At 41.0% G+C, this 14,681-nt stretch overlaps 1 protein-coding gene across 1 annotated transcript in view; it reads left to right on the top strand.

The window, feature by feature from the left end:
• LOC111971483 (AP-2 complex subunit alpha-1) overlaps nt 1–14,681 on the top strand; it is a 45,474-nt gene that overhangs the window by 23,926 nt on the left and 6,867 nt on the right. The window contains 6 exon segments of the mRNA XM_023998277.2: nt 1,206–1,374; nt 1,496–1,633; nt 3,694–3,876; nt 4,152–4,249; nt 4,489–4,720; nt 6,659–6,838. Of these exon segments, the coding sequence (XP_023854045.2) occupies nt 1,206–1,374; nt 1,496–1,633; nt 3,694–3,876; nt 4,152–4,249; nt 4,489–4,720; nt 6,659–6,838 (1,000 nt within the window).

Below are 14,681 nucleotides of genomic sequence, written 5' to 3'. Positions count from 1 at the left end.
CAGAAAGGATTCACAGCCCTGGACTTTTTCCACATTTTGTTGTTACAGCCTGAATATAAAATTGATTAAATGTAGATATTGTGTCACTGGCCTACACACAATTCCTCATAATGCCAGTGGAATTATGTTTTTACACATTTTTACAAGTTAATACAATATGAAATGTCTTGAGTCAATAAGTATTTAACCCCTTTGTTATGGCAAGCCTAAATAAGTTCAGGAGTAAAAATGTGCTTAACAAGTCACATAATAAGTTGCATGAACTCACTCTGTTGACTCAATTTGTCAATTATTAACCTAATTGACAGAGTGAAAAGGATACATGTACAGAATAAAAAAATATTGCATGTTTTGGAATAAGGCACTAAAGTAAAACTTCAAAAACATGTAGCAAAGAAATTAACTTTATATCCTGAATACAAAGCGTTATGTTTGGGGCAAATCCAACACAACACGTTACTGAGTACTGTTCTTCATATTTTCAAGCATGGTGGTGGCTGCATCATGTTATGGGTATGCTTGTCATTGGTAATGACTAGGAGTTTTGGGGGGGATAAAACTAAACGGAATAGAGCTTAGCACAGGCGAAAACCTGGTTCAGTTTTCCAACAGACACTGGGAGACAAATTCACCTTTCAGCAGGACAATAACCTAAAACACAAGGCCAAATATATACTGGAGTTGCTTACCAAAACGCCATTGAATGTTCCTGAGTTGCCTTGTTTCAGTTTTTCCTTAAATCTGCTTGAAAATGTATGGCAAGTCTTGAAAATGGCTTTCAAGCAGTGGTCAACAACCAACTTGACAGAGCTTTAAAAAGAATAATGTGCAAATTCTGTACAATCCAGGTGTGCAAAGCTCTTAGACTTAACAAGAAAAACTAACAGATGCCAAGGGTGATAATAACATGTATTGACTACTTTATTTAACACTGTATTTCATGGGGTTTTGTTAGTAGATTGGTGAGAGAGAAATATATTTTATCAATCCTGTAATACAACAAAATGTGGAATACTTTTACACACACACACACACACACACACACACACACACACACACACACACACACACACACACACAGAGAGAGAGTATATTCCTCTTTCTACTCTCTCTCTGTCTCTTTCTTTCTCATCCTAAACCTAAAGAATGGCAATTATGGTGTGGCTTACTCATTTTTTTTCTCCCTCCTACCTCCCCCTCTCCAGTGAGCCCAACCTGCTGGTGCGTGCCTGTAACCAGCTAGGTCAGTTCCTGCAGCACAGAGAGACCAATCTGCGCTACCTGGCTCTGGAGAGCATGTGTACCCTGGCCAGCTCGGAGTTCTCCCATGAGGCCGTCAAGACGCACATCGAGACCGTCATCAACGCACTCAAGGTCCGTCTCTGTCAAACACACGCTACACACACACTGTTCAGATGAGACACTGCTTTTTTGATTAACACTTTGTTTTAAGTACTTTGTGTTTGTAACACATTTTATACCTTTTTCTCTTCAGACTGAAAGGGATGTGAGTGTTCGCCAGAGGGCTGCTGACCTGCTCTACGCCATGTGTGACCGTAGCAACGCCAAGCAGATCGTTGCCGAGATGCTCAGCTACCTGGAGACAGCCGACTACTCCATCAGAGAGGAGATGGTACGCGTCTGCGTGTGTGTGTGTGTGTGTGTGTGTGTGTGTGTGTGTGTGTGTGTGTATTGTATGTTTTCCCCCTCTGAGTGCCTCTGTTTGTGTCTGCGTTAAAGAGTGTGTAACCCAGCGGTTCCCAAACTGTGTGTCGCCTGATATGAAAATGGTGTCCTGGGAGAATTTATCAAATCCAGAATTTAAAAAAATATGTAGGTATATATTATCGTATCGTCTTTGTATCTCAAAATCATTGTAATGTGGTTCATATTAAAAATCGAAATGAAAATTATTTGAATGTAAAAGATCAAATTAAACTAGAGGGCCCTTAGATCATAGGAAAAGGCAGCACTTGACCGTTGCACTTCAATTATTCCCACCGTGAATGGCTAGGCACTCTATGAAACCATATACTATTGCAGAGACTGACATACCGTCCGCTATTAATATAGTAAAAACAGTGTGTGGGGAGCCACAGAAACTCACATCAATACCTTTGTCAGATAGCATGAATTCTTCATTTAACAGTGTTATTGCTAGCAATCAAGAGGAAACTGACTAAAGGACTCAAACTACCCAGCTTATGCTCTCCAAATGAACTTTAGCTGTGAGGGCTGACATGCCCATGCATTGACTTTTGTTCGCTATACATGTCATGGGATGCTATTCACAAGGACATATTTTTCTGTCTCACAATTCCCAAGCATGAAACTGCAAGTTCAGTGTGCTGCGTGGCTATATTGACGAAAAACAGATTCCAAATGGGATCGAATGGTGCACAGATGGGGCTCCATCTATCAGGGAACAGGGGGCAGGCCTCTGCACTCTAGTTATGAATGTGTCTCCCTCTGCCATATGGACGCATTGTGTGATACACAGATAGCAGCTGGTGGAAAAAGAGCTGAGCACAGAACTCCGATGTACTGCAGCAGATAACTTTGATTGTGAAATACGTCAAACCACATTCAATGCACGCACGCCTGTTCGCAAGACTATGTGGAGATATGGGATCAGAGCATGACAATGTTCTATTTCACACCAAGGCTTGGTGGTTATCGAGGGAGAGAGTTGGAAAGATTTTTCGCATTGAGAGAGGAACTGTTGTCATTCACAATGGATGTAAAAGAAACAGACTTGGTTGACTTCCTGTGTAATGAAAATAAAATAACAGAAAACAGCATGAGTAAGTGTCCCACACGAGTGATGATTGCTCACCTCCAATGCTTGGAAGAGCACTTTGGGATGGAGGTACATCCTAATCCGTTTGACTGTGATCCTGGCTCAGTTAACATGCTGGTTAGTGAAATCGAACAGCTGATCGAGCTGTCATGTGACCGAGTGCTGCAGACAACGCATTCACGGGTCACTAAGGAGGGGTTTTGGTTCCTGACTCAAAGGGAATACCCTGCCGTCTCCCTCTGAGCATTAATGCAGCGTTCAAAACAACTGGGAACTCGGAAATCACAGACTTCCGACTTATGTTTCGTTCAAGACAACTGGGAACTCGGAAAGAAATCCGCACCGACTGGGGAAAAATAGATTTGAACGGTCATCCAACTCGGGAATTCGTGTCTCTTTCAAGTGCTCTGACTTTCCGACCTAAAGATCACTGACGTCCTGCTCTGAGTTCCCGGTTGTCTTGAAAGCACCATAAAACTCAGGTAGGCTACCCTTCGCCAGCTCATATCTGTGTGAAGCTGGATTCAGTGCTCTCGTCTGCATTAAAACCAATTATCAATCCAGGTTCGATGTGAAAGCACCACGCCCCTTGACGTTGAACAAGCACACCCATCTCATTAGTGGTGGAGATATGAGAGACATTTTGTCAGACTAATTTGCAATTGACTGCTCCACATTAAAAGTATGTGATGGTGAGTGGAGAAGACAATCGAATACCGTTAGAATGTTTTTCAATTGACTGCCATAGCCCCAAATAAAAACTTACAACTTGGCTGTTGTACTTAAAAATATCACATGGGTGGGGCCGCAAGAATTTTCAGATATCAAAATGGGGTCATAGGCCAAAAAAGTTTGGGAACTCCTGTTGTAACCTCTGCTCCCTTCTCTCCCAGGTGTTGAAGGTGGCCATCCTGGCAGAAAAGTATGCGGTGGACTACTCATGGTATGTTGACACCATCCTTAACCTCATCCGCATTGCCGGGGACTACGTCAGTGAGGAGGTGTGGTACCGAGTCATCCAGATTGTCATCAACCGTGACGACGTGCAGGGCTACGCCGCCAAGACTGTCTTTGAGGTAGGGGTTCCCCAAGCCGGATACGTCTGGATCCAATGTGCTCTTTTTGTCTCAGCTTGGAAATTCCTCAATCATATTCCCTTGTTGAATACATTACGGTGAAAACATTTTTAAAACTATTCAAAAATAATAATAATAAAGTCCTCCCTGTTTGAGTAATTTGTTTCTGTTTGGATCCTAATAAACACGGCTCTGAAGACCCATAGCATTTGGCTATCATAAAATCTGTTCAAATGACTTACATTTCTAACTGTCCCCCTCCTCCCCCTCTCCAGGCGCTGCAGGCCCCAGCCTGTCATGAGAACATGGTGAAGGTGGGGGGGTACATCCTGGGAGAGTTTGGAAACCTCATCGCCGGGGACCCCCGCTCCAGGTGAGTTGTGTCCTCTCCAACACCAGTGACATCATCAACCTGAGACGCACACAAATATGCGGTTGCTCTTATTTTCTGATGTATTAATCAGGTTTTTCTTCCCCATCTTTCTCATTTCTTTTTATGGTTCTACCTTTTTGTCATCCTTCTCTCCATTCTCATCCTCTCTTCCCACTATGATTTGAACTCTTTACCGCTCCTCTCTTTCTCTTCTCCCTCTTTCTCATCCCTCTCTCCAGCCCTCTGGTCCAGTTCAACCTGCTCCACTCTAAGTTCCACCTGTGTTCGGTGCCCACGCGCGCCCTGCTGCTCTCGGCCTACATCAAGTTCATCAACCTGTTCCCAGAGACCAAGGCCACCATCCAGGAGGTGCTTCGCTCCGACAGCCAGATCAGGAACTCTGACGTGGAGCTGCAGCAGAGGGCCGTGGAGTACCTCAAGCTCTCCTCCATCGCCAGCACCGACGTCCTGGTGAGCTTTTGGGGTTTTTGATCGGAAAAAAAAGATATCTATATATTTGTAGGTGTTCTGACACTTTGTGACAGATTGGAAGGGTGGGTACGAGGATTGAACCCTGGTCTCCAATGTGAGAGTCGTATATGTGACTGTGCCAGGGAGTGTTATCACTGCACACACAGCTCTTGCCTGGCTACCCATCCACATCGCTCTGACCAACTGACGTTTCTTTTCCACAATGAGTCTGGATTTGCCACTCTCCCCGACGATTTCTAGAATGTGAACACATTCTTACCGTTCTGATTGCTCCCAGAAACTGACGGGTTGGGCCAGAGCCGGACTACAAGATGTCGTTATCAACTTTGCTACTCTGGTTAGATTTGTTACACTATCCAATCGCTGATTTTAAATTGTGTTGTACAACACCCTTCATTTTAAAGTCATACAAACGACTTCTACGGTAGCAGTTTCAGACTCTCTGTAGCGAACAACAGAGCAGAGGAAGAATTTAGTGTGAGGTGTCAGGCTACCGCAGCTCTGCGCGTGTTTTTGTTATTTTACTGATCTCTTTCACTTCTTTATTTTTTATTGTTTACTGTAAAGTATGTTGCCATTTTAAATGCACTTACAGTGCCTTCGGAAAGTATTCATACCCCTTCACTTATTTCGCATTTTGTTGTTACAGCCTGAATTCAAAATGGATTAAATAGATTTTCTCTCTTTCTTTACACACTACCCCATAATGACAATGTGAAAACATGTTTTTAGATATCTTTTCAAATGTATTGAAAATAATAAAATAAAATACAGAAAGATCAATTTTACATAAGTATTCATAACCCTGAGTCAGTACATTTTAGAATCACCTTTGGCAGCGATAACAACTGTGAGCCTTTCTGGGTAGGTCTCTAAGATATTTGCACTCCTGGATTGTACAGTGTTTGCCCATTTTATTATTTTCAAAGTTCTTCAAGCTCTGTCAAATTGATTGTTTATCATTTCTAGTCAGCCATTTTAAAGTCTTGTCATAGGTTTTCAAACAGATTTTAAGTCAAAACTGTAACTAGGTCAGGAACATTCACGGTCTTCTTGGTAAGCAACTCTAGAGTAGATTGTGTTTTAGGTTTGTTTTAGTCCTGTCTGGTGGAAAGCAGACAAACAGGTTTTCCTCTTGGATTTTGCCTGTGCTTAGCTCTATTCCGTTTCTGTTTTTTATCCTGAAAAGCTCTGCAATTCTTAATGATTACAAACATACCCATAAAATAACACTTTCTATTCTGTATAAAAAGTTAATGGACTTGCCTAATTTTTGCAGTATTTTTTTAGTGCCTTGTTGCAAACAGAATGCATTTATTTAATGTCTTCTTTTTAAAATTGTTACCATCTACCAATAGGTGCCATTGCGAGGGATTGGAAAACCTCCCTGGTCTTTGTGATTGAATCTGTTTGAAATTCACTGCTCATCTGAGGGACCTTACAGATAATTGCATGTGTAGGGTACAGAGATGAGGTAGTCATTCAAAAATAATGTTAAACACTATTATTGGACACAGAGTGGGTCCATGCAATTTATTATGACTTGTTAAGCACATTTTTACTCCTGAACTTGCCATAACAAAGGGTATGAATACTTATTGACTCAAGACATTTCAGCTTTTTGTTATTAATTCATTTTGTAAAAATGTTGCTGTAACACAACAAAATGTGGAGAAAGTCAAGAGTTATGAATACTTCCTGAAGACACTATAGAATACATTTTGATTTGACTGTGGGCCACAGAGCAGCAACAACATAACCTTGCCGTGTTCAGATGCGGTTCAGTGTTTCAAATGTGAACCTAAACCACGGTCATGGACATTGCTTTACGGTCACAGGCCTGACAGGACTCTAACCTCTGACTGGTTTAGTCACATTGTCATAACTGTAACCACATCCCTCCTTCCCCCTCTTCAGGCCACTGTGCTGGAGGAGATGCCTCCCTTCCCAGAGAGGGAGTCCTCCATCTTGGCCAAGCTGAAGAAGAAGAAGGGTCCGGGTGCCGTGTCGGTAGAGCTGGAGGACGGCAAGGAGAGAGGAGAGCTCAACGGTGGAGGGGACAGGGCGGGTGACGCTGCCATCGCAGCCTCTAACGCTGTGAGCATTCAATTCAATATACTGTATCTGCATCCCAAATGGCACCTATTCTCTACACCCGTGGAAATCGAATTAGCATAATCAAAAAATCCTCATCAAACCATTCAAAAGTTTTTTGAATGGGCTGCATCTATCTCAATCCACCGCATCCGCGGTGGTGAACTTCTGCAGTGGAAGGTGGCCAAGCTACAGCTGTGTTTGTCAGACCATGAGACATCCCAAAAACTTCTGTAGCGTCCAAACCACTCTACGAAAAGATGAAACTCAAGAACACGATGGTGTTCTCCATTTTGCTCCGAAGTCGGTATTGTCGATCTGCCAACCTCTGTCTGTAGTGCCCGAACAGTTTGGGATTACACACTGAGACTCTCACGAACACGTACATGTTGGTTATTTGACTCGTCTCAAGGTAGCCGGTACTAGTTTTTAAAAATTATGGAGGTAAATATGGAAGAAGTTTAGTGCCAAAAGAAATTGGTTAAATATGGGTCAAACTAAATAAAAATAATTTCCTGATCTTTCTTATACACTATATATACAAAAGTATGTGGAAAAGTATGTGGACGCCCCTTCAAATTAGGGGATTCGGCTATTTCAGCCACATCCGTTGCTGACGGGTGTATAAAATCGAGCACACAGCCATGCAATCTCCATAGACAAACATTGGCAGTAGAATAGCCTTACTGAAGAGCTCTGACTTTCAACGTGGCACCGGCATAGGATGCCATCTTTCCAACAAGTCAGTTCGTCACAAAAAATGTATAAAAAAATTGCTGGCCCTCGGTTGCAACACTCACTACCAAGTTCCAAATTGCCTCTGGATGCAACGTCCGCACAATAACTGTTCGTCGGGAGCTTCATGAAATGAGTTTCCATGGCCGAGCAGCCGCACACAAACCTAAGATCACCACGTGCAATGCCAAGTGTTGGCTGGAGTTGTGTAAAAATCTGCGCCGTTGGACGCTAGAGCGGTGGAAGCACATTCTCTGGCGTGATGAATCACGCGTCACTATTTGGCAGTCCCACGGACTAATCTGGGTTTAGCGGATGCCAGTAGAACGCTACCTGCCAGACTGCATGGTGCCCACTAAAGTTTGGTTGGGGAGAAATAATGGTCTGGTGCTGTTTTTCATGGTTCAGGCTAGGCCCCTTAGTTCCAGTGAAGGGAAATTGTAACGCTACATAATACATTGACATTCTAGATGATTCTGTGCTTCCAACTTTGGCAACAGTTTGGGGAAGGCCCCTTCCTGTTTCAGCATGACAATACCCCCGTGCACAAAGCGAGGTCCATACAGAAATGGTTTGTTGAGATCAGTGTGGAAGGACTTGACTGGCCTGCACAGAGCCCTTGACCTCAACCCCATCGAACACCTTTGGGATGAATTGGAACGCTGACTGCGGGTCACGCCTAATTGCCCAATATCCCTGCCCAACCTCACTAATGCTCTTGTGGCTGAATGGAAGCAAGTCCTCGCAGCAATGTTCCAACATCTAGTGGAAAGCCTTCCCTGAGGAGTGGAGGGTGTTATAGCAGCAAAGGGGGGACCAACTCCATATTAATGCCCATGATTTTGGAATGAGATGTTTGACGAGCAGGTGTCCACCTATCTCTCAGAAGACAGACACTTTTAAACAAACATCCTTTTATTATTTATTTTTTGACTATCTGTTATTCAATGTGTTTCTATGGGCTAATAGCAGTATATTAGCCCATAGAAATATTTCATCACAATTTTTACAAATATTAATTATACCTAAATGGGTCCTTAAATTCAAAATCAAATAGCTAAATGATCCTTGGTATGACCGTCTTAATAGATAGCTTAGTAGACCCCCTCGCACTTGTCATCTTTGTCCCCTCGCCCTTGTCATCTACGAAGGGAAAATTTGTTTGTAGCAATTACAAGACACAGTACAATGACATAAATCACCTGTATTTAAAGACTGGTAGCAGTTGAAGAAAAACAAAAGATGCATACAGTTTATGAGATTCAAGGCTATATCTTCATAGACAGTGAAAATCAAATATTTAATGCATAATGCAGTGCATGCAACAATGGAGTTTAATAAAATAAGCGTTAGTTATCTATCACACTCCAATGGATCAGCATGGTGGAAATAACTATTTCTAGAAACTAAAATTAGCATATCTTGTTGGACAAATACAGGTAGTGACTCCTGGTTTAAGTAAAATGTATTCCGTTGGTGCCTAATGAACATGACCCAAGACAAGCGTCATGATTCCACTATTTACAAGGCAACTCCTATAGTCTCTGTGCCATTAACACCATACTTGCTATAGTTCCTGAGTATTATCACTATCATCAGATAGTAATTTGGTAATGGAAATAAGTCAAATAGATTAGGATCAGTTTCAACCTACCCATTCACCAATCAATCCGTCAGTTTTAAAAATCATTCAGTTTCCAAATCATAATCAAAACCCAATTAATTTTCCAACCAAATTGTAGAATGACATTGCTCAGTGATAGGACCAATCACTCAAAACCCTCAATTTAACACACATCGACATTGGCAGAATGTACATTTATATTAACATACTGTATAATTCTCCTATAATTCTAGTATTAACTTTCATTTCATGATTATAATCACAGATCAGTATCCTAATGCATCATTCTTAATCTAAATTACTATTTTAGCACTGTGTAGACCTCTACAATCAATTTTGGGCACAGTTGACCAATGTTGACCACAGTTGACCACAGTTGACCCCCCCCCCCCCCCCCCAACGCTTCAGGCACTGATTCTTCTGGCGTCTTCGTCATTGTCTTCAGATAGCTTTACAGTTCAAAGTGGATGGCCATGATAATGTCCCAATTTCAATGTCTCACCTGAGCCACCACCACCTTTACCACCCATTATGTCTTGTCCATTTGTCAACCAGTATACAAACAACATAAGAGAACTTTGGAACAGATTTCTCCCCATGCTCACTCAATGTGGACTCCTGTCACACTCCTGAGAGAAAAGACATGAGAGTAAAAACAGCTTAGATTGGATGCTTTACACCGGTTGCTGGCTCAGACTCAGGTCTCTCTGTTGAAGTGGTGCGGACAGGGCCGTATTGAACGCCTTTGTCGCTCTTCTTCAGCCAGTTAGGGGGGGTTTTGAGGTTCACACCGTTCTCGTGGTCAAATGATCCCTTTCATGCATTAAGACACCGACTGTGACCTCGAGAGGAAAGATCAGAACAACAGTTTAGCTCAGTTCATTTCTGATTCAGGAAATCCAGACCAGCATGTACTATATGATAAATTATTACTTTTACCAATTATTCTTAATACCAATGTCTAAACATATGTCAAAGAGAATAACACATTCTATTGAAACACAATTTTTTCAAATTGGCTTATATTCCCCATCACACTGTCAACTTCATCACAGAGCCATAGGATCAGGAAGATAGACCACATCCCAACCATCCAGCAGACCTAATCTGGTGAGATTTGTATCAGAACAGAACAAACAACACAACAATACACTCCTTCACATGTCACTCAATACATTCCTATATATCACTAAAGGCGTGTAAACTTCAATCCAAAACCTCAGAGGACTGTTACCTCCCCCCATTTTGACGCATGACTCCCAATGTGAGTAATGTGTATAAAAACACTACTACTGGATAAAAATAAAACAAAATATTTAAATAGAATCACTACCCTTAACAACTACATAAAGAAAAATAATTGCACCTATACGGTCATAGTAAAATAGACTTAAGACAGCCTACCCTTAGTCAAAGGCAACACCCTCTCCTTCTTCACATTGGTCCAAATCACAAATATGGCTAAGAACTATAAACTTCATCATAATTATCAATATATTACAAATGACCTTCAAATTAGTATTACAATTGACCTTATATTCATTATCCAAATGGCTTTCCAATGAGGGTGATCAAACCACACTGGAAAGTCAGGACAGATGTCAGAGGTCATACAAACCCTTCAAAGAAGTGTTTCTTACTATATTACTTACTACTAAGTAATGAAAAACAGTCAAACATGTCATACATTTCATATCCCAGGTTTCCAGTAAGTTTCCAGTGTATGTCTTATCAAAATAATTAACTTGTGTTCAATTAAAACTCAGAAAATAAAAACTTCAGAAAATTCCATTTGTGTGTGCGTGTCCCTTTAACTTCTTACGGCTGAGATCGGCCGAGATCCCGTTAATGGGATTGACTTGACAACAGCCAGTGAAAGTGCAGGGCGCCAAATTCAAACAACAGATATCTCATAATTAAAATTCCCCAAACATACAAGTATTTTACACCATTTTAAAGATAAACTTGTTGTTAATACCACCAGTGTCCGATTTCAAAAAGGCTTTATGACGAAAGCACACCATCTGATTATGTTAGGCCAGTACCTAGTCACAGAAAAACACAGCCATTTTTCCAGCCAAAGCGAGGAGATACAAAAAGCAGAAATATAGATAAAAATTTATCACTAACCTTTGATGATCTTCATCAGATGACACTCATAGGACTTCATGTTACACATGTATGTTTTGTTCGATAAAGTTCATATTTATATCTAAAAATCTTAGTTTACATTGGCGCGTTATGTTCAGTAATGTTTTGCCTCCAAAACATCCGGTAATTTTGCAGAGAGCCACATCAATTTACAGAAATACTCATAATAAACATTGATAAAAGATACAAGTATTATACATGGAACTTTAGATAAACTTCTCCTTAATGCAACCGCTGTGTCATATTTCAAAAATACTTTACGGGAAAAAGCACACCATGCAATAATCTGAGTACGGCGCTCAGACACAAAAACAAGCCATACAGATACCGGCCATGTTGTGGAGTCAACAGAAGTCAGAAATAGCATTATAAATATTCACTTACCTTTGATGATCTTCATCAGAATGCACTCCCAGGAATCCCAGTTCCACAATAAATGTTTGTTTTGTTAGATAAAGTCCATAATTTATGTCCAAATACCTCCTTTTTGTTCGCGCGTTTAGTTTACAAATCCAAACTCAGGAGGCGCGGACAGGTCCAGGCGAAAGTTCCGACGAAAAGTCATATTACAGTTCGTAGATACATGTCAAACGAAGTATAGAATCAATCTTTAGGATGTTTTTATCAGAAATCTTCAATAATGTTTCAACCGGAGAATTCCTTTGTCTGTAGAAATGCAATGGAACGCAGCTAACTCTCACGGGACGGCTCGAGACTGAGCTCGTGGCACTCTGCCAGACCCCTGACTCAAACAGCTCTCATTCCCCCCTCCTTCACAGTAGAAGCATCAAACAAGGTTCTAAAGACTGTTGACATCTAGTGGAAGCCTTAGGAAGTGCAATATGACCCCATAGACACTGTATATTCGATAGGCAATGACTTGGAAAACTACAAACCTCAGATTTCCCACTTCCTGGTTGGATTTTTTCTCAGGTTTTTCCCTGCCATATGAGTTCTGTTATACTCACAGACATCATTCTAACAGTTTTAGTAACTTCAGAGCTTTTTCTATCCAAATCTACTAATTATATGCATATTCTAGCTTTTAGGACTGAGTAGCAGGCAGTTTACTCTGGACACTCAATACTACTCAATACTGCCCCCAGCCATAAGAAGTTATTAAAGATACCTTGGCACAAAGACAAATGGAAAACTCACTAAACCAAAATGAAATAGAACACTCACAATAAATCAAACATAGTATTTTAAAAACACCAACAAATAGTCATAACAAGTGTGTTGTGTGTGGGTATTTGCAAACCTTAAGGTAAAAACAAACAAAAATGGCCAGGCCTTATTTAATTGGGTAGTTTCGGTCTCAGTCTCACTCACTGCTCTCGCCAAGACCATAGCCCCGGGGAAACATTTCAAAGAGAGAAAATGACCACCCCCATTCTCATCCTAGAGAAATTGTACATTTCATCAATATCCACTATACTACATCTTAATCAGCAACCCAAAGTTATAACTACAAACATAACATAAAAAATCCACTGTACTCCCTCAAGTTTTAATGTACCCCAACGTTTATGTGTGCTTCATTTAGCATGTGCTACCCTTAGACACAGCAAAATCTGTCTCGCCACTAACAATTCCGTCCCATATCATATTATATGACTGGTCTCTTTTCCATAACCATATAACGTTATCCTGGTATCGTTACTAAATGTAATACTTTTTTTTCTGTCACAAATGCAGTCAATTTCTCAGCGTAAGGAATTGGTGATATTTGATCCCAGGCATCTATTAAAATGTTGTTTGAGACGTGGTCTCCTACGTCTCCTTAACATACATACTGCTTGACTAGTTGGGCCCAAGCTTGCTGTACCACATTAAAACCCATTCAGTCTGTCTACAAACAGGCTCTCAAAGTGCTTGATAGGAAGCCCAATAGCCATCATCACTGTTACATCCTCAGAAAGCATGAGCTCCTGAGTTGGAAAATCTTGTGCAATACACTGACGCATGTCTTGTATTCAAGATCCTAAATGGCCTGGCTCCCCCTCCACTCAGTACTTTTGTTAAATGAAAACCCAAACCTATGGCAGCAGATCCACAAGGTCTGCCATGAGAGGTGACTGTACAGTTCCCTTAAGGAAAAGCACCTTTAGTCAATCTGCTTTCTCTGTGAGAGCTTCCCATGTCTGGAATACACTGCCATCAGAGAGACACAACTGTACCACCTTTCACACCTTCACAAAAAACATGAAGACATGGCTAAAGGCCAATCAGACTAGTGAACATAATCCCTAGCTGTGTATTGCCGCTTTCCATGTTGTCTGTAGCTGGTGAATTGTGGAAACTCTTTGTTGCTTTTATGTGTTTTGTTGCTTTTTGTACTATTGCTCTGTCTGCGTGCTACGTGTTGCTTGTTCTATGTAGCTCTGCATGTGCTCACTTTTCATTGATTGTCTGTATTGTAATTGTTTTTAATAACCTGCATAGGGACTGGACTGCGGTTGGAAATAGCCCGGCTGGCTAAAACTGGCACTTTTACGGAAACGTTGATTAATGTGCACTGTCCCTGTAAAAATAAACTCGAACTGCAATCCACTTTAATGATCGGACACTGTTCCACATAATGGAAACATATTATAATGTTAGAATACATTAACTACCTGCTCAAATTCACTGGTGTTACCTAAACTATGAAACTCGGCAACAGTAATCAGAAATGATGAAATAACGTTTCCGATTCAACTATTCAGACCTCTACTGCAAATGTACCACTGCATCCCTTACGGCCCGATATAGCCCAGTGAGCACGACTCGCTTTCACCAGTGGACTAAAACATGGAAACTCTTACCAATAAAAAAATATATATATATAAATAAATAACCCATTCTCAACAAAGTTCTGCGCTTACCTCTCTCGTAAGGTTAAAAACACATTTGACAACTTTCTCTTCTCTTTCGGCTAAACACTTAAGAAATGTCCAAGACTTTAAAAGTAACATGTAATACGCCCAATTTATAAAATACATCAGTCAATCCACAAGGGAAAAAACACATTTCGGTGGGCACAATACTACAGCCTCTGACCACCCACAACTTCGATCCATTGCTATTGTAGCCTTGTGTTATCATGATCATGGTCACAGCTCTATCGCAATTGCCTATCCGCTATTATTAGAATTCATTAGTTGTAGGTAACTGTCCCTTATTTGATTCAGTTATTTAAACGACTCCATTCTCAATATGTTATTCCAGCAGACCATTTAGGCAACAGACGAAGCGTATTCACTCGAATAAAGCGTATTACGCGTATTACCTTGAATAAATTAGCCTTTTAATTCGAACTAAGCAAGCTGCTAAAACGTTCAGTTTATATCTTCA

Source organism: Salvelinus sp. IW2-2015, linkage group LG13 (assembly GCF_002910315.2).
Source record: "Salvelinus sp. IW2-2015 linkage group LG13, ASM291031v2, whole genome shotgun sequence".
NCBI lineage: Eukaryota > Metazoa > Chordata > Actinopteri > Salmoniformes > Salmonidae > Salvelinus > Salvelinus sp. IW2-2015.
Note: the sequence above shows the minus strand (reverse complement) of the source record. Positions and strands in the feature narration are given on the sequence as shown.